Source organism: Bos javanicus, chromosome 11 (genome assembly GCF_032452875.1).
Source record: "Bos javanicus breed banteng chromosome 11, ARS-OSU_banteng_1.0, whole genome shotgun sequence".
Taxonomy (NCBI): Eukaryota; Metazoa; Chordata; class Mammalia; order Artiodactyla; family Bovidae; genus Bos; species Bos javanicus.
The window spans coordinates 26,627,441-26,651,505 of record NC_083878.1 but is presented as its reverse complement, the minus strand read 5'-3'; the positions used below and the strand labels follow the sequence as shown (position 1 = coordinate 26,651,505).

Sequence of the window (24,065 nt, the reverse complement as noted above, 5' to 3'; positions counted from 1 at the left end):
CTGCCTCCTGAGAAACCTGTATGCAGGTCAAGAAGCAACAGAACCAGACATGGAACAATAGATTAGTTCTGAATTGGGAAAGGAATACATCAAAACTGTATATTGTCACCCTGCTTATTTAACTTATTTGAGAGTACATCATGCGAAATGTCAGGCTAGATGAAACACAAGCTGGAATCAAGGTTGCCGGGAGAAATATCAATGACCTCAGATACGCAGATGACACCACCTTTATGGCAGAAAGCGAAGAAGAACTAAAGAGCCTCTTGATGAAGGTGAAAGAGGAGAGTGAAAAAGCTGGCTTACAACTCAACATTCAAAAAAAAAGATCATGGCATCCAGTCCCATCAGTTCAGTTCAGTTCAGTCGCTCAGTCGTGTCTGACTCTTTGCGACCCCATGAATCGCAGCACGCCAGGCCTCCCTGTCCATCACCAACTCCCGGAGTTCACCCAGACTCACATCCATCAAGTCAGTGATGCCATCCAGCCATCTCATCCTCTGTTGTCCCCTTCTCCTCCTGTCCCCAATCCCTCCCAGCATCAGAGTCTTTTCCAATGAGTCAACTCTTCGCATGAGGTGGCCAAAGTACTGGAGTTTCAGCTTTAGCATCATTCCTTCCAAAGAAATCCCAGGGCTGATCTTCAGAATGGACTGGTTGGATCTCCTTGCAGTCCAAGGGACTTCAAGAGTCTTCTCCAACACCACAGTTCAAAAGCATCAATTCTTCGGCGCTCAGCCTTTTTCACAGTCCAACTCTCACATCCATATGTGACCACAGGAAAAACCATAGCCTTGACTAGACGAACCTTTGTTGGCAAAGTAATGTCTCTGCTTTTGAATATGCTATCTAGGTTGGTCATAACTTTCCTTCCGAGGAGTAAGCGTCTTTTAATTTCATGGCTGCAGTCACCATCTGCAGTGATTTTGGAGCCCAAAAAATAAAGTCTGACACTGTTTCCACTGTTTCCCATATATTTCCCATGAAGTGATGGGACCAGATGGCATATATATGGGGAAACAATGTAAACAGTGAGAGACTTTATTTTCCTGGGCTCCAAAATCACTGTGGATGGTGACTGCAGCCATGAAATTAAAAGATGCTTGTTCCTTGGAAGAAAAGCTTGACAAACTTAGTGTATTAAAAAGCAGAGACATTACTTTGCCAATAAAGGTCTGGATAGTCAAAGTTATGGTTTTTCCAGTAGTCATGTATGAATGTGAAAGTTGGACCATAAAGAAGGCTGAGTGCAGAAAAATTGATGCTTTTGAACTGTGGTGTTGGAGAAGACTTTTGAGAGTCCGTTGAACTGCAAGGAGATCCTACTAGTCCATCCTAAAGGAAATCAATTCTGAATATTCATTGGAGGGACTGATGCTGAAGCTGAAGCTCCAATACTTTGGCCACCTGATATGAAGAACTGACTCATTGGAAAAGAATTTGATGCTGGGAAAGTTTGAAGGCAGGAGGAAAAGGGGACCATGGAGGATGAGATGATTGGATGGCATCACTGATTCAATAGACATGAGTTTGAGCAAGCTCCGGGAGATGGTGAAGGACAGGGAAGCCTGGCGTGCCACAGTCCATGAGGTCGCAAAGAGTCGGACATGACTGAGCTACCAAACAACATCTAGTAAGTAAGTGAAGTCACTCAGTTGTGTCCGACTCTTTGCGACCCCATAGACTGTAGCCTACCTGGCTCTTCCATGCATTGGATTTTCCAGGCAAGAGTACTGGAGTGGGTTGCCATTTCCTTCTCCAGAAATAAATAAGAAAGAATGAGAACCTAAATAAAACGGCCAGAATTTTCTATCTACTTCATGAAGTCAAATTATCAAACGTAATGTCTGGTGTCTTAAAAGGCTGTATAAATGTTCTAAAACAAAAATGATTTTTAACTTTCATCATTACATTTTTCTTTTTAGTTATGGTTGTATACATTATAAATAGATAATATTTAAATAAACAAATTATCCTTGAAAATAATCCACAGTCTGAAGCGAATAAATTAGGGACTCTTCTAGAAAGACAATGCAAATATATGTCTGTAGTGCTTGACAGCAGTAGATTCTTTGGATTAATTACAAGAAATTGTCTCTGTGAACCTAAGCTCTTTGACCATAGTTTCTACAGGTTAAATGTACACTCTTTATGCACACATCCCCCATCTATCCTCTCTGAATAGTGCCCACCAGTGACGTTGCTGTGCCAAGACCTCTGATTTTCTAAGGAATTTGCTCTTTCTACAATTACTCAGGAAAAGAAAGGCAATTTTCTTTGAAATATTCTGACTCTCAGTGCCATTTCTAACATACCGTCAGCCTGCTTACTAGAGTTCTTTTAAAAGGTGGAAGAGGGATGTTAGTGGAAGGCTTGAGGCTGGACCCTGCTGCTCGGAGAGAATAAATTTTGATTTCTTTTCCTTTTTTCTCAAAGTTAACAATCTTAATCACAATAGCAGTGAGTCTCTCAGAGTAGGTGTGCGGGAAAGGTTTTGTTCTGCACAATGGTTAGCCTGGGAGCTAAAGTTAAAAACAAATTGTAAATGCTTTAGTGCTGCTGAGCTAGTTTGTAGTCCTGGAATAATGACTGTCGTCCCTGGGGCTGTCCAGGCAGTAGAGTGAGGGCTGCTGGGTAAATTATTAAAACCACAAGTGAGAGATCTCATGTTCTATGAGAAGAGAGATCTTGAAGATATCTTTGGGTTCTGGAATTCCTACTTGATTGGCTGTTATTCTTAATCTTTTTGTTGTTTCATTGCCCAAGTTTATATATCCCCAGATAAGCTTTTTTTATTAAAGGAGATTTTAAGTCACTCTAGAATCATGATAAACCATTTTCCTGTACTTTTTTTCTTATTTTTATTGGTCATTTTTTTTTTGTTGTTGTACTGAAGTAATCCTTAAATGAGGCATTAGATGAAAATGGATAAAAATAAATTTGATATCTACATCATCTTGTTTGGAGCAGACCCAGAAATTTAATTAATAATACTTAGTGTCTCAATAAAGAGTACAGCTAACTGTTCTATTTCTTTAGCTCCCGCCTTGGGCCTGTGGCTTCATAATAGATACAAATTCAGACCCAAAGAACTGCCCCTTTCAGCTGTGTTCTCCAATACGTCCCCCGAAATATTATACATATAAGTTTGCAGAAGGCAAACTGTTTGAGGAAACTGGGCATGAAGACCCAATAACAAAGACTAGTCGTGTTTTACGTATGGAAGCCAAAAGCAAGGTAAGTCTTTGTGATCCTCACTGTCAGCCCCACCATTTACTGAGGAGATTCTGTTTGTTAATTATTAATGCCCCGATGAGGCTACATTACCACCGTTTAGTAAAGTGGATCTCACATTCCACTGCAAGACTCAAATCATCTTAGGAAGTAAATGGACTTTTCTTTAAACTTGAATACTCATGCAATTTTTTAAACATGGATTAGAAAATTTATAACCAGCGTACGTGCTAAGTCACTTCAGTCATGTTGAACTCTTTGCAGCCGTATGGACTGTGGCCCACCAAGCTCCTCTGTCCATGGCATTCTCCAGGTAAGAATGCTGGAGTGGGTTGCCATGCCCTCCTCCAGGAGATCTTCCCTCCTCCAGGGATTGAACCCATGTCTCTTACATCTCCTGCATTGACAGGTGGGTTCTTTACCACTAGCGCCACCTGGAAAGCCCTTTAACCAGCTTACAAGCCCTTGATATTGTGTATTGTGTATATTTAAATATTAAAAGTTGATTTAAAGAAAAAGATAGTTTGTGTGTCATTATGGCAAAAATTTTGAAGGTAATAAGCAATTAGAGTGAAGCAAACTAAGCTAGTCCCTGCCCTTGTGGATATTAAATCTAGTGGGGAAGATGCGAGATTTTGAAGAAGTAATTACTAATGTACTGATTGCTGCAAAGGAAGATGTACTGAGGACAGTGGAAACATATGGTAAAAGGAACTTACCTCATCTGCAGAAATGGGGAAAGCTTCTCTGAGGAAGTATTGTCTCTAGAATGATCAAGAGTTAAGCTAGGGGGCTCCCCTGGTGGCTCAGTGGTAAAGAATGCACCAGTCAATGCATGAGACACAGGTTCGATCCCTGGTCCAGGAATATCCCACATGCCACAGAGCAACTAAGCCCATGTGCCACAACTGTTGAGCCTGTGCTCCACACCAAGAGGAGCCACCACAGTGAGAAGCCTGCATTTCGCAACTAGAGAGTAGCCCCCACTCCCCGCAACTAGAGAAAAGCCCACACAACAGTGGAGACCCAGCACAGCCAAAAATAAGTAAATAAAATTATTTTTTAAAAAGGGTTAAGCTACAGGGACTTGCCTGGTGGTCCAATGGTTGAGATTCCACCTTCCAATGCACGGGACTTGGGTTTGATCTCTGGTCAGGAACTGAGATCCTACACACAGTGGGGCAGCCAAGCCCGCAGCCACAGGGAAGACCAGCGCAACCAAAAAAGAAACAGTTACGCTAGAAAGGGGGAAGGATTATTTTACAGAAATTCACCTATATCTCTTTATAATAATGAATCTTACTGAGAGGTAAAAATTCATTTACACTGTTGTAACAAGTTGAGTATAATAATGAGGGGAAGAGTTCTTCCTTATTTGATAACACAGTAGTGCCCCAAAGTGAAGTTTTCAAAATGAGAGTGAAAAAAATACAGAGTGGCCTAGTTATATTATTTTCCTTATGTAAAATAGTGCTTTTTCCTTAGTTTCCGTAAGCAGGGTGACAACCAACATTTCTACCCTTTTTCTATGAAAGGAAGATCAGGTATAGTTCATATTATCTTAATTTTATCTGTCCAGAGAACTACACTGAGGTACAGTTGTTTGACTTAAAAATAATTTAGATGTTAAAATTTATAAAACCTGAACCACTTTGAAAGATTTTCAGAATAAAGTTAAATAGGTCGATGAAGAGGATGTGAGTGGGTGTTAGGTTAGAAGAGATTTCAGGTTTTAGTGACTGAGAATTCTGACAGTTGAGTACCAACAATGGAGTTGTTTAAACTTCTTTAGTTAATGTATTTGTATATATTCAAAGATAGGAAATGCCCATATGTTACCTGAGGTATAGGAAGAATACTATGCTAATATATGTAACCTTGATAGTTACTTTGGTTTGTCCTGAAAGAAAAAATATAGTTAAACTGAGTAGTGAAGAACTCGTTGTAAAGTTACTTAACTGTCATGAAAAGCTACATTTAATAAACCATTTTCAAGCCAGGGTCTTACTTACTATCTTTTCTAGTTACTCTAATATTGTGTCAGCAGAGTAGCTGAAAATTAAGGACCCTGATGGGCTTTGAGAGACCATAACCGTTTTGTTTTAATTAAATGAAGTTGCTGCTCAACATCAATAAGCATCACATAAAATTGGAGATAAAAAACTGTTTCAAAAGACTTCTTTACCTGCATAATACATCTTCACTTCCAGGACGGAAAACTAGTGCCAATGACTGTTTTCCATAAAACGGATTCTGAGGACTTGCAGAAGAAACCTCTCCTGGTACAAGTGTATGGAGCTTATGGAATGGATTTGAAAATGAATTTCAGGCCTGAAAGGCGGGTGTTGGTGGATGATGGCTGGATATTAGCATATTGTCATGTTCGGTGAGTCATGTTTTATGTGGCATATGAGGGCTGGAGCATCATCACATGTCCAGAATAACAAGATGCTGGGGAGTGAACATTGATTTGCTCATTTGTACTCCTAAGCCTGTGCTAGTGGAACCTGGTTCACTAGCAGAACCCTGGGTCTGGGATTAGTTAATCCCAGGAGCAAAAGGGTATCTTTTTAGGATTTTACACCAGATTTTTAGAATTTTTAGAATAGATAAACCAGTCTCTGTGCTTAGCTACATTATTGTTTCCATTTCATTCTCCTGAGTTTGGATTTTTCTAAAATAGCTTCTTAAGATGGACTCTCTTTTTTCCACTCTAATTTCTGTATTATTTTGCTGATTTCAAGACACGAAAGTATTTTGTTCTGTTTAAATCCTTTACCACTTTCCCATCTCCACAATAAAATCTAAATCCTCCATATTAACATCCTAATGATGTGGCTTATCCTCATAGTGGCGTCTGTCAGCACTCCCCAAATACGCTCCCCTCTCCAGCCATGTACATCCTACACATGCAGCCTTTGCCACATCATTTGAAATGACAACCTCTGTGACCTTCCAAATGCTGTGTCTCAATGCCTTCCCTTTCTTTTCGTTGTTGTTCGGTTTCTCCATCGTGTCCAACTCTTTGTGACCCCATAGACTGCAGCACGCCAGGCTTCCCTGTCCTTCACTGTCTCCCAGAGTTTGCTCAGACTCATGTCAATTGAGTCCATGACGCCATCCCTTTCTTTGCCCTTCTGGGAACTCACATTCTTCCTTCAAGACTCAGCTTAGGTGTCATCTCCTTAAAGTACTCATGTTCCTGACTCACATATATAGACAGGTGGATAGTCTCTGCTCTGGTTCTGCTTCTGTTATAGCAGTGACTGTGTTGCTTGGTAGCTGTTTTTCCCCGAAAAATTATGACCTCCAGGACAGAGGATTTCTACTTGTTTATATTTTTAAGGCCTGCATTTAGCACAATGCCTGGTAAATAGCAAGCAGGCACTCAAAGCATATTTGTTGAATCAAGTTTTGATTGTCTACAACAGGGTTGGCAAACTTTTTCTCTGAAGAACTAAATAGTAAAGTTTTAAGTTTTGCAGGCCATATATGGTCTCCACTGCATATTCCTGGTTGATATTTATTTTTTTCCCCAACCTTTAATTTAAAAATATAAAAATCCTTCTTAGCTCAAGGCCCATATAAAAAACAGGCCTCTGGGCAAATTTAGCCCAGAGGCTATAGTTTGCTGACCCTGACCTATATCATTAATATTTTTTCCCCACTAAAACTTTCTTGCCCTTTAATTTCAGGGGAGGTGGTGAGTTAGGCCTCCAGTGGCACGCTGATGGCCGGCTAACTAAAAAACTCAATGGCCTTGCTGACTTAGAAGCTTGCATTAAGACGCTTCATGACCAAGGCTTTTCTCAGCCAAGTCTAACAGCCCTGACTGCTTTCAGTGCTGGAGGGGTGCTTGTGGGAGCATTGTGTAATTCTAGCCCAGAACTGCTGAGAGCTGTGACTTTGGAGGTGAGTACTCTGTCTCTACTGTTTACCGAATAGGGAGGTGTGAAATAATAGATGCTCTAAGAAAAATTTCCTGTTCCAGTTTTACCATCGCAGAGAAGTATAGCAGAGCTTTTAAATTTTAAACAGAGAATTGTAGCTATGGGAGAACTTCCTGACAGTATTCTTTATTGATTTTTCAGGATTTCCACTAAAGGATATTAGTGGCTATTCTCATTGATCATTTTATATCTGTAAGAGCATTTAGAGTTGGTGGAAAAGCAGTGTCTCGGCAAAGACACCGAGATCTAGGAAGTCAGGCCGAGCACACTGACTCTGGAATGTGTGAAATCCTTTGGCTCTATTGGCATCAACATTTCAGTCCTGGATTTAGGGACTCTTTATTTTCAGATATTCCATTCTTATTAGTGGTCTTTAGGAGTAGTTTTTCTGTACTTCGGTTGAAATACTTTGACCTGTTCTGGAAAGGCTCTATATAGTCTTTTGCTGGTGTCCAAAATTATGAAATTATAGCAGCTCATTCACTTCCACCATTCTCCTGCTTCCTGGTTAGTGTAGGGGCAGAGGACATTTTCCTGTTCCCTTCTAGGTTCTTCTGGGTGGTCTAAGAATTAAATTGACATAAGGCAGATTAACAGAAGAAAATGAAACAAAAGTTTAGTGACATGAATACATGGGAGAGACCCAGGAAAACTGTGTGACTCACCACAATGACCAGAGCTCTCACCTTAAATACTGTCTTCAGCTAAAGGTGAAAGAGGATGCTGGAGGTACTGATTTGGGACTTCAGGAGATAGAAGGCAATTCATGTGGAGATGGAAAAGTGAAAGTCTGATAAATGTTTGTTAGTGGAGACGAGGGAACACAGACTGGACTCTGGTCTCTAAGCGTTTCCCCAGCACATGTCATCCATATTTATTATCTGGTGATATTCCTGTAATAGGCCCTCTGTCTAAATTCTTCAGGCAGTTAGAGAAGAGGTCAAAGTTTCTTTCTGAGACTTTTTGGACCTTGATTATTTTCAGCTTAAAATAATCTGGGGGTGGCAAATTTTGTTCTTCTGCAGTAGATAACTCTAGAAGATAATTAGGATAGAGAAATTATTTTCAGGGTTTTTTTATTTTAATTTTTAGGGTGTGGGGTATACTGTAGGCTTGTATGAAGTAAATAAGTGTTAAATAATCTTACCCTATAAATCTGTTTTTAATAGAAATATTAAGTGTAGAAGGGAAGAAACTCCATGCAAAAAGATAATAATGGCAGAATTATAAAGAAAATGTGACTAACTTCTGACTTTGAGAAATTACTTTGACTTTAGAAGTCAGAAAGGAAATCATCAGAAATGTGTGTATAAGGATATTTACCCCACATTGCTTGTAACCTGTCATTCTTGAGGCAAAGTTGGGACGGGACCTATCTGGCATTTAGCATCTCTACAGTGAGAGGCAGCCGGTGTCATAAGGTTAGGGATACTCTAAATGCAAAAAAGGAGCTAAGTCAAAGATATTAGGCAGACAAAAAGAATTGTGTTTGCCCAATGTACTTGCTTAATGTTAATAGAAAACAAAGCTGAAAAACAGGTTATCAGAAGATTATAATGGCTTCATGAACAAAGCAGCTGCCATTTCTTTTAACACTGGTTATAAGCCAATGAGTGATTTTCTTTTTCAACTTGGATATTTTTCAGATTTTCTTCAGATTTTCTTCTTTAGCATTTATTACCTTTTTATAATGTAAAGTGTCCAGCTGAGTTTATTCATGTGTTCTGGGAGTTTTATTTTTAATTATGGTAAAATAACATAAAGTTTATCATCGTAACCATTTTTAAGTGTGTACATTTCAGTAGTGTTAAGTACATTCACATTGTTGTACAGTCAGTTTCTATAACTAATCTTGCAAACCTGAAACTCTGTACCCATTAAGTAGCAACTCTCCAACTCCCCCTTCCCCTAGGCTCTGGTAACCACCATTCTAGTTTTCTTTGAATTTGACTACACTAAGGTACCTCCTGTATAAATGGAATCATACAATATAGTATGATTATATAGTATATATATTATATAGTATATATATAGTATAGTATGAATCATACAAGTATAGTATACTTGTAAACATACCTCTTTACAAGTGGTTTATTTTGACTTAGATAATTTCCTTAAGGTCCACTGTGCCGTAGCAAGTGTCTTTCTTTTTAAGGTTGAATTTCATGTATCATTGCGTTTATATTTTGCTTATCCATCCATCATCTATCAGTGGACCCTCGGGTTACTTCCAGTATTGCTGTGAACAGGGGTGTACTCATCAAGACCCTGGTTTAATTTCCTTTGGATACACAACTAGGAATAGAATTGCTGGAGCATGTGGCAATTCTGAGTTTAATTTTTTGAGAAACCAATATACTGTGCGCCATTTTACATCCCCACTAACAGTGCACAATTGTTCCCATTTCTCCACGTCATTGCCAACACTTTTTTTTATAGAGCCTAGTGGATGTAAGGTGGCAGCACTTACTATATGAAAAAAGAAAACTAAAAGCAAAAATTGTGAAATGGGAAGATAAACCTTTTGTCATTCAAGGAGTCTGAATACCTTAAAAGCCAGTTACAGATCTCAGGCCCTGGTTACAGATGGGTAATTAATCTGGCTCCTGGGAATGTACATTGCTGCTTGAGCTCTGTTCTCTCATGTCAGCATGTATATTCATAAAATATAGTATTTATCTGAAACCCATTTTACCATTTTACTAATTGAAGTTTACGTCTCTCTGACTTTTTTTTTTAAGGCACCTTTCTTGGATGTTCTCAACACCATGATGGACACGACACTTCCTCTGACATTAGAAGAATTAGAAGAATGGGGGAATCCTTCATCTGATGAAAACCACAAGAACTACATAAAACGTTACTGTCCCTGTCAAAATATTAAACCTCAGGTAGTGAAAGGCAGTTGTAATACTATCCTGAAGTGACAGAGAAAATAATTAGAAGGATGTGTATCCAAGGTGAAGCAGGAATTTAGTAAGGCCTTAATATTGTGTCTCCTTATAGTACCCAGACACCTTCCAGCCCCTTCCCTGCTCATACTCCTTGTTTGTTTCCGTTTAATAGCTCAGGAGACTAGATTCGGTAAGATCAAGGTCTCACTAATCAAGAAAAGGTTATTCCAGGTAACAGATAGTCTAGTATTGGGGTGCTGTAGATCTCAAAAATATCAAATGAGGAAAAAAAAAAGTCTATCGCTTAGGGGAAAAAAATAGAGATAATTGTTTTTCATAAACCAAGGCAATTGGTTTTCATAATCCATAAGGAATGGTATCATAAGGAATTCTTTGTACATCTCTTTCCTTTCAGCATTATCCTTCAATTCACATCACAGCTTATGAAAATGACGAACGTGTACCTCTGAAAGGAATCGTAAACTATACAGAGAAACTCAAGGAAGCCATCGCAGAGCATGCTAAGGACAGCGGGGAAGGTAGGAAGCCAGCGGGGAGCAGGGACTGTCGCTGTCAGGGGGCTGCTCAGAGCGGTGCATCTCATGCTGCAGACCAAATCAGCCACCCAGAATCATAGGCAAATCACTGTTATCCTGTGTTGACTACCCAGCAGAAGCAAATGTAATGACTATAGCTGCCTTGCCTCTTTTTCAAAGGACAGCATTAAAAAGGTAGGCAAGGTACAAAGAAAAAAGTAAATTTATCAAACGTAACTTGGAGGTATAGTATCATACTATATCATACCATTCATTCATTCAACAAAATTAATTGAGCTATTATTCTTGGCATTCTTTAAAGTTTTTGCTCCGGAGCTTCCATGCCCAAAATAGCAGCTCTAATTTTCTCTAGATCTTTCAGTTGTATTAAAGAACTCTTACCTTTTTTTTCCTTGTCAAGACATGGGAACGTCTGGGCTCAAGGTGGAAAGAGCTCACATATAAGTTTTCACACAGTTGCCTTCTATTCAGTTCCACATCTCACTCACACCCATTGCTATAGCTGGTGTTTCCAAGTCACGGGGCTCTCAGATTCCATAGGACCCAATAGCTTCTTCCTAGGTCACAACCTTCTCCATGTGTCTTTCTATCCACCCTCCTCTGTCTGGGCCTCCTCCCAAATTTCCTGTTTCAGGAATTTGTTTTCTACTGCTCCCCACCCCAACCCACCCCCAACCTCTTCTTGTTAGTGGTGGTGGTGGTGGTTTATGCCTTTCTTCTTCACTGTTATGGAGAAGGGAGTGGCAACCCACTCCAATATTCTTGCCTAGAGAATCCCGTGGACAGAGGAGCCTGGTGGGCTGCCGTCTATGGGGTCGCACAGAGTCGGACATGACTGAAGTGACTTAGCAGCAGCAGCAGCTTCACTATTATTTTTTTTTAATCAAATACATATTTAATTAAGAAGCTAATAATGCAATATTACCCAAACAAAATGTAAGCACATGTTCAATTACCATGTTCCATATTTCAGAGAAGAGGCATTAAGGATTTATGCTACAAATTTATTTACAAACATATCTAGGATGCTGAATTCAAGGGATTGATCCTTTTAAGAGACTGCACCTCTTAATATGCTCCTCTTCCTATCTGTCTCATGGATTACTTTTTAAGCAGTTGGTGTCTTACTATAAAGAAAGGTGCAGCAAATCCGGACCCAAAGAACAAAGTCATCATAGCTAGTAATCTCCACTTGTTTTCCACTGAAAATGGTATATTCTTCCCTGGACCCTCCTCATAGCGGCTCCGACGAACCACTGAGGTTGTGAACCTCCGGATGCTCTGTCCCAACATAGCGCTGTTGGACGCTCTACAAAAGATCCAGAGACTGGAGGCGGAAGAAATGGTGGCTGCAAACCTACCGCTCCTTGTCTCACGACTTCACTATTATTTTAATAGAATGCTTGAAAAGGAGAGCCAAAATCCTTCTAATTGTTTCATATGTTAACTCTTTCAGGCTATCAAGTCCCCAGTATTATTTTAGATATTCAGCCTGGAGGCAACCATGTGATTGAAGATTCTCACAAAAAGGTATGTTGTAAAGCCCCTCTACGGTGGTAAATCCCCAAGTAGTGATGTACTATGGTTACACAGGGTTGTGCAGGCTACTTCACCAGCTGTTGGGTCTGTGGCTTAGACTTGGAAGAGGAGAAATGCTGAGTGAGTAAAGAGGACAGGTTCCTGATGAATGAGCTCTGTCAGAGAAAGTAATGGAATCTGTTGTTGGGAGCTTCCACCTATGTGCCAAATAAAAAAATTCTCTTGGCATAAATTGCTGATTTCATAGTTACATGAAGATGAATAGACAAGGAGAGACTTGGAACACTGGAGTTTTACCACAAAGGCCTTCTGATTTTCTTTTTAATGTGTTTCTTTTAGATTACAGCCCAAATTAAATTCCTGTATGAGGAACTTGGACTTGACAGCACCAGTGTTTTTGATAATCTTAAGAAATATCTAAAATTCTGAAATGCTGCTTTCATTGGGAACTGGAAACACACTGAAGTCTTTCATAGTCATATTTCCAATTATGTTCACAAAAGTGAGTTTTTTAAGTTAGTAAATAATTTTTTAAAAATTTTATTCTCCATCCAAATTTGGTTTTCATAAACAGCTCACTTGCTTATACCAATGTCTCCACTGAGGCACATGCCCCTTAACCCAGGAAAGTAATTTTCAAACCGTGCTGCATAGAAGCACATAGAGAAGGGAGGGAAGGGCTGCTGACAGCAGAAGTCTCCCCTTTCTCCTGTCAGAACAGCTTAGTTTTACTATGATTTTCTTTGAACAGTTTACACATCAAGGTCCTATTTCTGCTAGTGAAAAATTTTAGGCACTCTGGCAATTAAGTCATCCTCCAATTGCTATACCCACATTTTATGGATGAAGGTAACGAACGTGCTTCTCATTAAAATTCATTAGATCTTTCTAATCATCCGTGCTTCCCATTAAAATTCATTAGATCTTTCTAATCATCTGGAGTCCTAGGTGCTCTGATCATCTTTTATTGATGTTATTTCAAAAAGTTACAAGTTCCTGCAAGTGATAATTTTCTTTTAAACATTTTATTATTCTTGAAAAACATTTAAGAACCTTCCCTAAAGCAGTTTCACTCAAGTTACAGAAATATATCAGAATTAATGACCATTCGGGACTTCCCTGGAAGTCCAGTGGTCAGGATTCCATGCTCCCAATGCAGGAGGCACAGGTTTGATCCCGGGCCAGAGAACTAAGATCCTACATGCCACATGGTGCAGCCAAAAAAAAAAAGAATTAGTGACCACTCATAAAGTTTACCCAGAGCATGGTGCTTTATGTGAAGTTACTGCAAATGCTTAGACTAGAACGGAATGCCAGTGTCTCCATCTCTTTCGTAGAGGTGCCTAACACAAGCTGTACAGTATATTTAATACCCTGGAATAGCATGCCTGGTTGGAAACAAAACATCTCTCTTTGAAAGCTGTTTGACGATGAAGGAGATTCCTAGTGTTGTATTCAAGGATGAGTCCTTCTCCGCTGGCCAGTGTAACAGCATGCGTGTCCACTTCACGGCCACCGTAGGCAGAATTGGTACTTAACCTTATCCTCACTCTTGTGGGAATATTTGAAATCATTTCCTTTAGATTTAGCACTGATGATTCTCCAAAATTCAGAACCATGAGGAAGATTCTGTTTATCCCATCCAGCTCTCTTGTGTACATGATAGAATGGTTGTAATTCCCCAAGTAGCAAAACCACCCCCTGCCGAGGAGCAGCTCATTGGCATGAAGCAGGCTTAATTCTTGATATAACTTCAGTGCTGATCTGGGCTGAGTCTTTTGGACCTATTTAAAAAAAAAAAAATTAACATAAATGTTTGATTCTCAGAGTATCAAGAATTATTTCCCAAAAAAACTTGCTTCAATTTTGTCCCTTAAAATAACTACTAAATTGGGGTAGCAAAGAGTCAGTCAGGACTAAGAGACTGAACCGAATAGTTCATTTAGCTGCTAATAGCAACTACAGGTCCAGGGTTTCACCTTGTCTGGGAGTCCTTGCAGAGTGCACAGTTTTTCTGCTACATTTTGGCCACAGCTGATTTGGACATCAAATTTGACTCCACTAAATGTCCATATCTAATTTAATGGATATTTAACTTGCCTAAATAAATCCCTTTATGCTACATTTAACTGGCAGAAAAGCAGCCATCCTGGCCATGGACTCCAAGGACTTCTGTTGAATTGGGGTTTCTCTGTTCTCTTTTGTAGAATAATGTGTAGGTTGATGTAACTTCAGGAGATGCTAGTTATGAACAGAGAATTGCAAAAAAGGATGCAGAGCAAAATGCTGTCTAAAGTGAAAGAGATTGCACTACTTTTTTTTTTACCCATAAAAGTAATATATGTCCATTAATATTGAGGTAAATTTTATAGCTATATAAAACAGACATAATTTAATGTTGTATTTTTCTTTTTTTCTTTAACATTTCAAACATCTTCTGTTATTAAATGTCATTTTAATGGCAGAATAATAATCCACTTGAATGGTTATACCATACTTAACCATTCCCTTTCATTTTGACATTTGAGTTTCTAATATGCTTCCCCCATATTTGCATTATTTATTTATGACACAAATATCAGAAAGACAATTACTGTGTCAAGGAGTATGTATACTTGATACATAATGCCAGATTTGTCTTCATATAAGCTGTTACCAAGTCAGTGATAACATTCATTCATTATAGTCTTGCCAGTCATGTTGACTTCAGCAGTAGTGGTGGTTATTTGGGGCAGGTGTCTAATGTGTGGTATTATTTAATAAATTTCTGAAAAAAAAGTCTATTCTGTGTTTATCAGGTACAGAGGTATTTATGGTACATGTGTATGGTATATGTATATGACTTGTCAACTTACTGTTAACATTTTGTATAGCCTCAGATAATGCATGAAAAAGCATAGTTCAGTGCCACTTACATAAAAAGTGCCCAGTAAGTGTTGTTACTTTGGTCTACTTGATTTACCACTTTCTAGAGGTATGTTCAAGTGTCTCTGTAATTGCGATTTCTTAGTTTCTCTTTGCAATTCTCAGAGTATTTGTTTTATATATTTTGAAGCTATTAGATGCATAGATTCATGATTTATAGTGGGATGTTCTTTTATCAATTCTTCAAAACTGCCTTTGTCTCATAATGCTTTTCATATTGAATTCTATTTTGTCTGCTATTAAATATTTCCCCACCTGCTTTTTGTAACTTTATTTTTTAAAATAGACAATGCATGCATACAATGTAAAATGCATCTATCAGAATAATATACAAATAAAATGGTTTTCTTCAACCTCTTCCCTTAGCTTTCCATTTTCTCTCCCAGAGATACACTCTTACTGTGTATATATTCTTCCATTTTATGTATCATAGGAAATGTTGCATTCTGTACCTATGCAAACATAGGTAAACATACCTTTTCCTTCTTTACACAAATAGTGGCATGTTACCATTCTGTAGCCTTTTTTTATATTATTATTTGGTAGGTCAGAGGTCGTCTCATATCAATCCACTCTGAATATGATTTTAATATGCATTAAAAACTGCATACTTGTCTCTTGTATCGTCGTGAAGTCGCTCAGTCGTGTCCGACTCTTTGTGACCCCGTGGCCTATAGCCCACCAGGCTCCTCCATGCACCAGGAAGTCTATCTCTTGTATAGATTAACTGTAATTGATTCAGCTGGTCTTCTATTGATAAAATATATAAATCATTTCCAGAGTATTCTGGAAGAGATATCTAGGAATGAAATTACTAAATTAAAAGCTATATGCATTTTTTTGTTTTGAAAGTGATAGTCAGCTGCAACCTTTTGTTTTAGCTATGTCTCTTATGTCAGATTTTATCTTTGTTTTCTAATCCAAGAGTTTTTATCTTTTAATAGGTGAATTTAAGCCATTTATATCTGTGATTACCATATGTTTAGACATAATCCTGTAACCTTATTTCATCTTTTATTTTAATTCCACTATTTTATCTTCTTTCTTTTAGCTTTTTATTGGATCGCTTGGCTTTCTTTATGTACTTTTTTTCCTTCTAATATCCTTTGAAAATTATCATTTATGTCTGTTCTTCTTATGGTTACCCTTAGAACTGTAATGACCATTTAAAAACATTTTTCTTAACACAGCAGTGCTGTTCAGTATAACTTGCTGCAGTGCTGAAAGCTCTGTATTTGTGCTGTGCAATGTGGTAGCCACTAGCTACTGGGCACTTGAAAGGTTGCTCGTGTGACACAGGAACTGAACTTGTAATTCTGTCTAATTTTAGTTATCACAGTGATTGGTGGTTACTGGACAGCTCAACTCTAGAGTGCGTTACGCTGTCTCCATCCTTCTAAAGTGCATTGGCTCCCACGCATGTGTGCTCACTCACTCGTGCTCACACGCAGCCCTGCCCTGCCACTACTTCCCATATAGAAATAGATCACTAGCATTTTTACTCCAGGATACCTTATTTTACATTATATATCAAAAAATATTCATCCTTAAATTTTGCTGATTCCTTTCCTCACTATATTTTATACATCATATCTTCCTTTTAGATTCCTTTAGGTTTTGTTGGAGTCCCCAATTTCTCTTTCAGGAACTGGCTATACATGGTAAAAATTTCTGTCCTTGTTTTTCCATTTTTGCTCTTGAATGCCAGTTGAAATGGATATAGGATTCTTGGTTTAGAATCAAGTTTCCATTACAACTGTGAAGGGAACGTTCTAATGTGTTTTAGTATCCGGTTGAGAAAGCTGATGCCAGTTCAATTTTTAGTCCTTTTCTCAGGCAATCTGTTTTCAAGTTTGATTTCTTTCTATGTATTTTTATGGTTTTCTCTTTATTCCTCTCTGTTCTTTTCTAGAACTCACTTTTTGGTATATGTTGGAATTCCTAGATTTATTCTCCACATATCAAAAATGTCCTCTCTACACTGTTAACTTCTTTGCCTTTTTTTTTTTTTTTTCATTTCCCTTGGAATATCAATATCTTTGTAACTAGTTCTAACAACTCTTTTATGACTAAGGATGTTAATCATTTACAAATAAATACTATCTTTTATTGCCATCCATTTGCCATCATTTCATTTATGGTGTTTTATATTTTGGTTGTGTATTAAAATAGTCATGTTGTGTTTAAAAAAAAACTTCTTTGCCTTTCTATAGTACACCCTGGGATAAAATCTTGCGTCAGTTTTCCAGCACAGTAATTAGAATCTCTATTTTATTGTTTATTTTGACAATATTTTTACATTTCTAACATATCAAATCACTTCTTTAAGAGAGTTAAGGAACTACACAAAATAACCTACCAGGGAAGGGGCAATTTTATTAGTAATGAAGTCTTATGTCATTATTTTCTTTGCTTGCTTCAGTGTTTTCTTAGTGCCTCTCACGGTCTTAATTGTTCTCAAATGTAGTGTGATTTTTGGTGATTCATTTACTTTTGTATTTGATACTCCATGTTTGCCTGTCTTCAGTTGCCTGTCTCTGGTAACTGCAATGTGGAGAAGGAGATGGCACCCTACTCCAGTACTCTTGCCTGGAAAATCCCACGGACGGAGGAGCCTGGTGGGCTGCAGTCCATGGAGTCACTAAGAGTCAGACACGACTGAGCGACTTCACCTTGACTTTTCACTTTCACGCACTGGAGAAGGAAATGGCGACCCACTCCAGTGTTCTTGCCTGGAGAATCCCAGGGACGGGGGAGCCTGGTGGGCTGCCGTCCATGGGGTCGCACAGAGTCGGACACGACTGAAGCGACTTAGCAGAAGCAGCAGTAACTGCAAAAAACCACGTTGGAGGTAGGTCTGATTTGTCTTTGGGGGTGTGGGGGTTCTTTTCCTGCTTAATAGTAATCAAACCTAGGGTCCTGCCCTCCTTTCAAGGCCTCTGTGAATTGAGGAGTAAAAGCGCTTATTTCTGAGATCACTCCTCAGTGAATCCTCCCAGGGACATCACTTGAACTGGCTCTTCTGCTGCTGCTTTTCTTTCTTCTGTGCTTGTAGAAGTTTAACGCTATCTCAGGCTTTGCTCTACTCATTTATCGAAAGTCTGATGACCAATCAGGCCCTGGGTTTTTCTCCTCAGGTTCTCGGGCAGCCAGTTACGGCGGTGCAGGAACATTCCTGTAGTGCTCTCACCTGCACCCGTCAGTGCTGTTTGCTCCTGAGTAATATTTTGCCTGGTTTCTGTGCTCTTGTTTCTCTGTAATCTTAATTTTACTTTCTATCTTCTATAAATTAAATTCTCACCTTATTCTAGGGCTCTTATGGAGGTGTTTCATTAAAATGGCATTCCCTGAGACTTTTGGTCACCTTGATTATGATATAGCATCACCCCAAGCATGACTCATGATCATTTTAAAGACTTGACTAATCTGACCATTAATGTAATTTGCATTTATGTTTTCCCATCTGTGCTGGTGTACATTTTTACATAAGATTTCTTACATATCAAATTGGCCTATGGGAGTATTCTGGACATTTGGACATAGTGAAAATCAGTAAGTATACTTAATCCAAAACACAAATGTTAAAATACAGATTTTGTGTCTCACGGACCTACCTACAAAGTTATCCCTGAGGTGCCTGGAGCCGTAAGTTGTGGGAACAGGAGGGTTTACTTGAAGTTCTATGTCAGAATAATCTGGGGAGTGTTTTCAAAATACTTAGTAGATGCTATAAAACTTGTATCCTCACATGATGCCGATAATTTCTCTTCCACTGAAGTAGTTTAGAGTGTGTTTTCCCATAAAAACACCTGAACCTATTTCACATTTTTCTGATCTGAGGAAATGTGTTTGGCTCTTTGCTGGAATTAATGCATTCCTGTTTAAGAAATTTGTTTGCTGAACTTGGCAGATTCAATCACCATGAGAACAGAAAACAGTAAAGGCAAAAGCTGGAGGGTACGCTTTTCCAGAGCAGCTACTTCTAGGGATAATTTACATCTTTAGTTTCTGTAGGTAAACAGCCTTGCTCTCAAGAATCTTACCCTAGATTGATTGATCTACTTTCCGTCCTTCCTTTGGAGAGACAGGAAAGGAGAAAGGATAGCTGGCTTGCTTAAAGACCTCCATAAAATGTCCTTAATATTTCATACCTCAGAATCATTCCAAGGATGAGTTGTAACTATTCTGATAATGCTTGTGCACCACTTCATATTTTCACAAAAACATGACTTGCAAACTCCTTAAAAATGAAAACTACAAAAGAAGCCTATGTGATTGATTTAAAGAACACCAGTTAAGGTTTTGGACAACTCAAGGTGAATGTATGTTGTCAACAACAGAAACTCATTTCCTGTTTCTGGAGTCAGCATAAAATTTTCATGGATACTTACATCAACATTCACAGTATGGTAGTCTGAACTGGTGGGTAACCAGGTATGATTGCCTTCAGAAAAACCAGCATTTGAGCTATTGTCCCACTGCATTGGTGACTTTGAGAAAAGAGTACCCTATATCAAGACCATAAAGAAAAAAACAGTTATCTGGTTATTAAAAGGAATGTAATTTGGCCATGATTTATTAGTAATAAGTATTTAGTTCCCTAATTTCTCAGCTAGTACTCAAATTCATTAGCATTCATAAGGAAAAGGCTTTAACATTGAGTACTTAAAACCAGCTTTACACTTTACTGGAAAACAGTTAAGGACATCTTGAGTGTGAATAAACTACTAACTGAACATCAATACATGCTTGGACTCTTCGCTGGTTTTCCCTAAAATTGAATAATGTCGGATTTCAAAACGTGCCATTTACAGACTCATCTGCTGTGATACAGCAATGATGGCTTCAAGTATACAGCCATGTACAAGTAAGCCTAGATTATGTCCTTTTTAACCTGGTTATTGCATGAGTACACACAAAAATTTAGGGGCTTAAATAGAAAAGGTTTCATTTGGACCAAATATTAGGGAAATTGGATCTCACAATTTAAAGCTAACCATACAAATTACAGGTTCAAGATCATTTATCTGCTTAGCAACATAATTGTGAAATCCATAGCCTCAAACGAAAAGAAAATTTAAACTACTCAGGCCTAAGGTTGTACATAACATTTGTTAACATAAAAGGAAGACTCTTTGTGCTATGGCCAAGCCAGATCTAGCAATACAGACAAGCACTATAATTGGTGTTCTTAACTCCATGTTTCAGGTAGAAGGCAATGAATAATATTCCAAACTCAAAACAGGGCTTCTTAAATCTTAGTTCGCCTGAGAATTGGCTAGAAAATATCTTCGAAATGCAGATGCTGGGCTCTACGGGAAAAACTCACTTGTGTGGCTCAGGGAGCAGCATTTCTGACAAGCTCTCCAATCAAGAAAGCTGAAAAATTATCACTGCCTAACAGTAAGAAACAAAAGCTAAGTAATCATGATTTTGGTAGCAGAAGAGTAAATTCTTTGATCTGGCAAAAAAATGAGGTATGGTGCGTGGTTAAGTTATATTAACTTACAGCATCATAGGTTTCTTTGAGATTTGCAGCTAAAATGTTTCTCATTCCTATTTCTTCTCCATAGTAAGTTATGGGAGTTCCAGGCAGTGTGAAAACAAGCATGTTCATGATGTTGACATATTTCTCTCCCAGACGAGAAGTCAGCCGGACACTGTCTGGTCCACCAGTCTGAAAGGCAGATACTTTTTTTTTTTTTAAGTGCTCTATATAGAGTTATATCGAAGATTTACCGTTTCACAAAAAGTTCACCAGGCAGAAAAACATGGTTAACCATGGGTACCTTGTATCAGCAAACATGAATTTGAGCCCTAACCCTGCTCCTTGGCTGTAAAATTGTGATCAACAAGATGATGGTAACCCTTTACTTCACAATGGAACTGCCAATAAGATGTAATTTATGAGAGTACCTATTAATATTTTCACATATTTGGATAAGAGAATACTAACAGGAAAGGAAATATGTTTCCCCCTGAGGAGGAACAGGTGGAGGGACAGGGGTGAGAGGGGGAAGGACGGGTGGGACGGGGAGGGACAGGGGTGAGATGGGGAGGGACGGAGTGGATCGGGGAGGGACAGGGGTGAGACGGGGAGGGACGGGGGTGGGACAGAGGTAGGGGGGAAGAACAGGGGTGAGAGGGGGAGGGATGGGGTGAGACAGGGAGGGACGGGGGTGAGAAGAAGCCTTCTGATGTGTCCCTGTATATGTGTGAGATTTTTGAACTTTTCTAAAGAAATTTTAAAAGTTAAATCAACTTTTATTTTTAAAATATAAGAAAATTTTTACAGGGTTTTCTATTTAATATATTTCTTTGTTGGTGGTTTAGTCACTAAGTCGTATCTGACTCTTGCAACAGTCTATGACTGTAGCCCACGAGGATCCTCTGTTCATGGGATTTCCCAGGCAAGAATACCGAAGTGCGTTGCCATTTCCTTCTCCAAGGAGATCTTTTGGACCCAGGGACTGAACCCGGCTCTCCTGCCTTGCAGGTGGACTCTACCAACTGAGCCCCCAGGGAAGGCCCATTTCTTTGTTCAATGTTCTAATTACACGTTTTAACAAATCTTTGCATAAACCACAACTCAAATCTCGTGCGTAAGTCAAGCATGGCACTTGCTGTCTACAAGTACTTTCACACCTACGTTATATTTTATTTAGCCCTTCACTGCAGTCCTGTTGGGTACTGTTACCTGCATTTCACAAATGATGACACAGGCTCTGAGAAGCTGCATCATTTATTCAGGTCAGGGTTATAGCACAAAACCAGCCTTTGAACTTGAGTCTAAAAATAGGAACTTAGTCATTATAATTCAGCAAAAAAAGGAAGTTTGCCTTTTTTTTTTCTTTAGATCTACTAAAACTCTCTTTACAATTACCTTTCTGTAGACCATTGTAAAGTATTTTTCTTTTTTTATGGCCAGAAAACTAGGTTACTAATTTTAGGGGTACTCTTTCTGCCCGCTTCTGATGTCTATGTCAGAAGCTTTCTCTATCTCCTTTATATTTTAATAAAACTTTATTACACAAAAGCTCTGAGCGGTCAAGCCTCGTCTCTGGCCCCGGATTGAATTGTTCTCCTCTAGAGGCCAAGAATCCCAGTGTCTTTAGGTGGTTCAACAACAACCTTTCATCTTGGGGGCTTATCCAGGACTCTTCAGGACAAGATGGGAGCTAAGAATTCCAGCCTCACTCCTTTGCACACCTGGTCTTCCTATGTGATACTGCATGGCCACAGTATCCACTGGAGGATGGCGAACGGTGGCCGGTTGGAAGGTCTCTTAAGTATAATACTGTTTTACAATTAGACTGGTTCTGCTCAGACGGTAAAGCGTCTGCCTACAATGTGGGAGACCCAGGTTCGATCCCTAGGTCAGGAAGATCCCCTGGTGAAGGAAATGGCAACCCACTCCAGTACTCTTGCCTGGAAAATCCCATGGACTGAGGAGCCTGGTAGGCTATAGTCCATGGGGTCGCAAAGAGTCGGACACGATTGAGCGACTTCACTTCGCTACTGTTCATTCTTTTCATTATCGCAAAAGCATCTGACAAGGAACTCTGTGATTTCTCAAGTCTTCTGGACCTAGAACACTTTGCCTTTTTCAGAACTGAAATCAAGATCAGCAATGTGCAGAGATCAGGGCCTCTCACAGGCCAGTGATATCTGAGACTTTCAGCATATGAAAAAACCAAGTGCTAAAACTCCATTATAAAATTTGTATAGGGGGGCACTTCTGGAATGGTGGAGTAAGGAACACCAAAATCTCTAACATGAAAGCAAGGAGAATGCTGGCCAAAAAAAAAAAAATCTACTTTTTCGGAATTTGAAAATGAAAGGCTTACAAGCAATCCAAGGAGTATTCAAGAAGAACAGCTGGGTCTCAGTAAGAATAGTTAAGATTTGTGTCATTTTAACTGGCCCTAATCTCATGCCCTTCCCCTCAGGTTCAAGACAGCCTTGAAAACCAACAGTAACTGTAAAAATCAACAGCCTAGTAAGCTCTGGAGGACCAGAATAAAGTTCATCAAAAGCTCCATCTCTAAAGAACTGTCACTATTTAACCTTTTCAGCAGCTCACTTTTGGATGGGTTTTTTTTCTTTATCTGCTCTGACTCAGAGCTGAGTATGCAAATCATCTTATCTGGAAGGCATATGCCAAAAACAATTGATTACTTGCCAGAGGTGGGGTTACCAACCTGGGCCAGAGACTGACCAGAAAAACTTAAAAGTTGGAAATGAGATGACCATAATAGGCTTTGAAAGACTCTGACGTTTTCCTGGAATCTAGTAGCCTGCACACATGCACAGGTGCCCAGGGAAACTCTAATCTCTCCCTGTTGGCCAACCCTGAAGCTCTTGCTAGAGGAGAGTAGAGACCAAGGCAAAGTTGTAAGCTGCCTGCAGGAGTGTTGAAAGCATCCCTCCCTCCCCCACTCCACTAACAGCCCCTCAGCGAATGCTGGGAGACACTGGTTCAAGGTTTCTAAGGAATCTTAACAATCATTAGTGACCAAGCAGAGACTTCAGTGGCCGCACACGACAAATAATACAGATTTTTACAGAATTAATCCACAAAAGTCAATGAAGAAACAAACACTGGGGAAGGGGAGAATGTGATTTTCAAAATCTCTACATTCAAACATCCAGTTTTCAACAACCAATAAAAGAATACAAGACGTGCAAAGAACCAGGGAGGTATGGCCTTAGTGGATAATGACTTCAACTCCACTCGTATACGTGTGTTCAAAAATGTAAACCATATCTACATTACCATATCTCATACTTAAAAGTATGAGAACAATGCTTTATCAGATAGATACTGTCAATAAAGAGAAGTCATGAAAATGAACCAAATCGAAATTTTAGTTGATAAGTACAATAAGTGAAAAGTTCACTGGAAGGGCTAGACAGATTTGAACTAGTCAAGGAGTCAGCAAATGGGACAGATCGGTTGATATTAT

At 39.0% G+C, this 24,065-nt stretch overlaps 3 protein-coding genes across 6 annotated transcripts in view; 1 reads left to right on the top strand and 2 right to left on the bottom strand.

Moving 5' to 3' along the window:
- The window catches only part of PREPL (prolyl endopeptidase like), a 38,237-nt gene extending 22,781 nt beyond the window's left edge, over positions 1–15,456 (top strand). For all 4 annotated transcript variants that reach the window (XM_061432232.1, XM_061432231.1, XM_061432234.1 and 1 more), the window contains 7 exons: positions 3,040–3,237; positions 5,445–5,620; positions 6,930–7,146; positions 9,926–10,075; positions 10,494–10,617; positions 12,092–12,165; positions 12,514–15,456. In XM_061432232.1, coding sequence (XP_061288216.1) covers positions 3,040–3,237; positions 5,445–5,620; positions 6,930–7,146; positions 9,926–10,075; positions 10,494–10,617; positions 12,092–12,165; positions 12,514–12,603 — 1,029 coding nt within the window. In that variant the 3' untranslated portion in view covers positions 12,604–15,456. The remainder of the gene's footprint in view (positions 1–3,039; positions 3,238–5,444; positions 5,621–6,929; positions 7,147–9,925; positions 10,076–10,493; positions 10,618–12,091; positions 12,166–12,513) is intronic.
- LOC133256952 (cytochrome c oxidase subunit 7C, mitochondrial-like) lies at positions 11,540–12,031 on the bottom strand. The gene has a single exon (XM_061432240.1). It carries the CDS (start codon positions 11,926–11,928, stop codon positions 11,737–11,739), a length of 192 nt encoding a protein of 63 aa, XP_061288224.1. The 5' UTR covers positions 11,929–12,031; the 3' UTR covers positions 11,540–11,736.
- SLC3A1 (solute carrier family 3 member 1) overlaps positions 13,124–24,065 on the bottom strand; it is a 33,790-nt gene continuing 22,848 nt past the window's right edge. The window contains exons 8-10 of the mRNA XM_061432236.1: positions 20,609–20,776; positions 19,491–19,607; positions 13,124–13,958 (exon numbers count right to left, since the gene is read on the bottom strand). Coding sequence (XP_061288220.1) covers positions 13,518–13,958; positions 19,491–19,607; positions 20,609–20,776 — 726 coding nt within the window. The 3' untranslated portion in view covers positions 13,124–13,517. The remainder of the gene's footprint in view (positions 13,959–19,490; positions 19,608–20,608; positions 20,777–24,065) is intronic.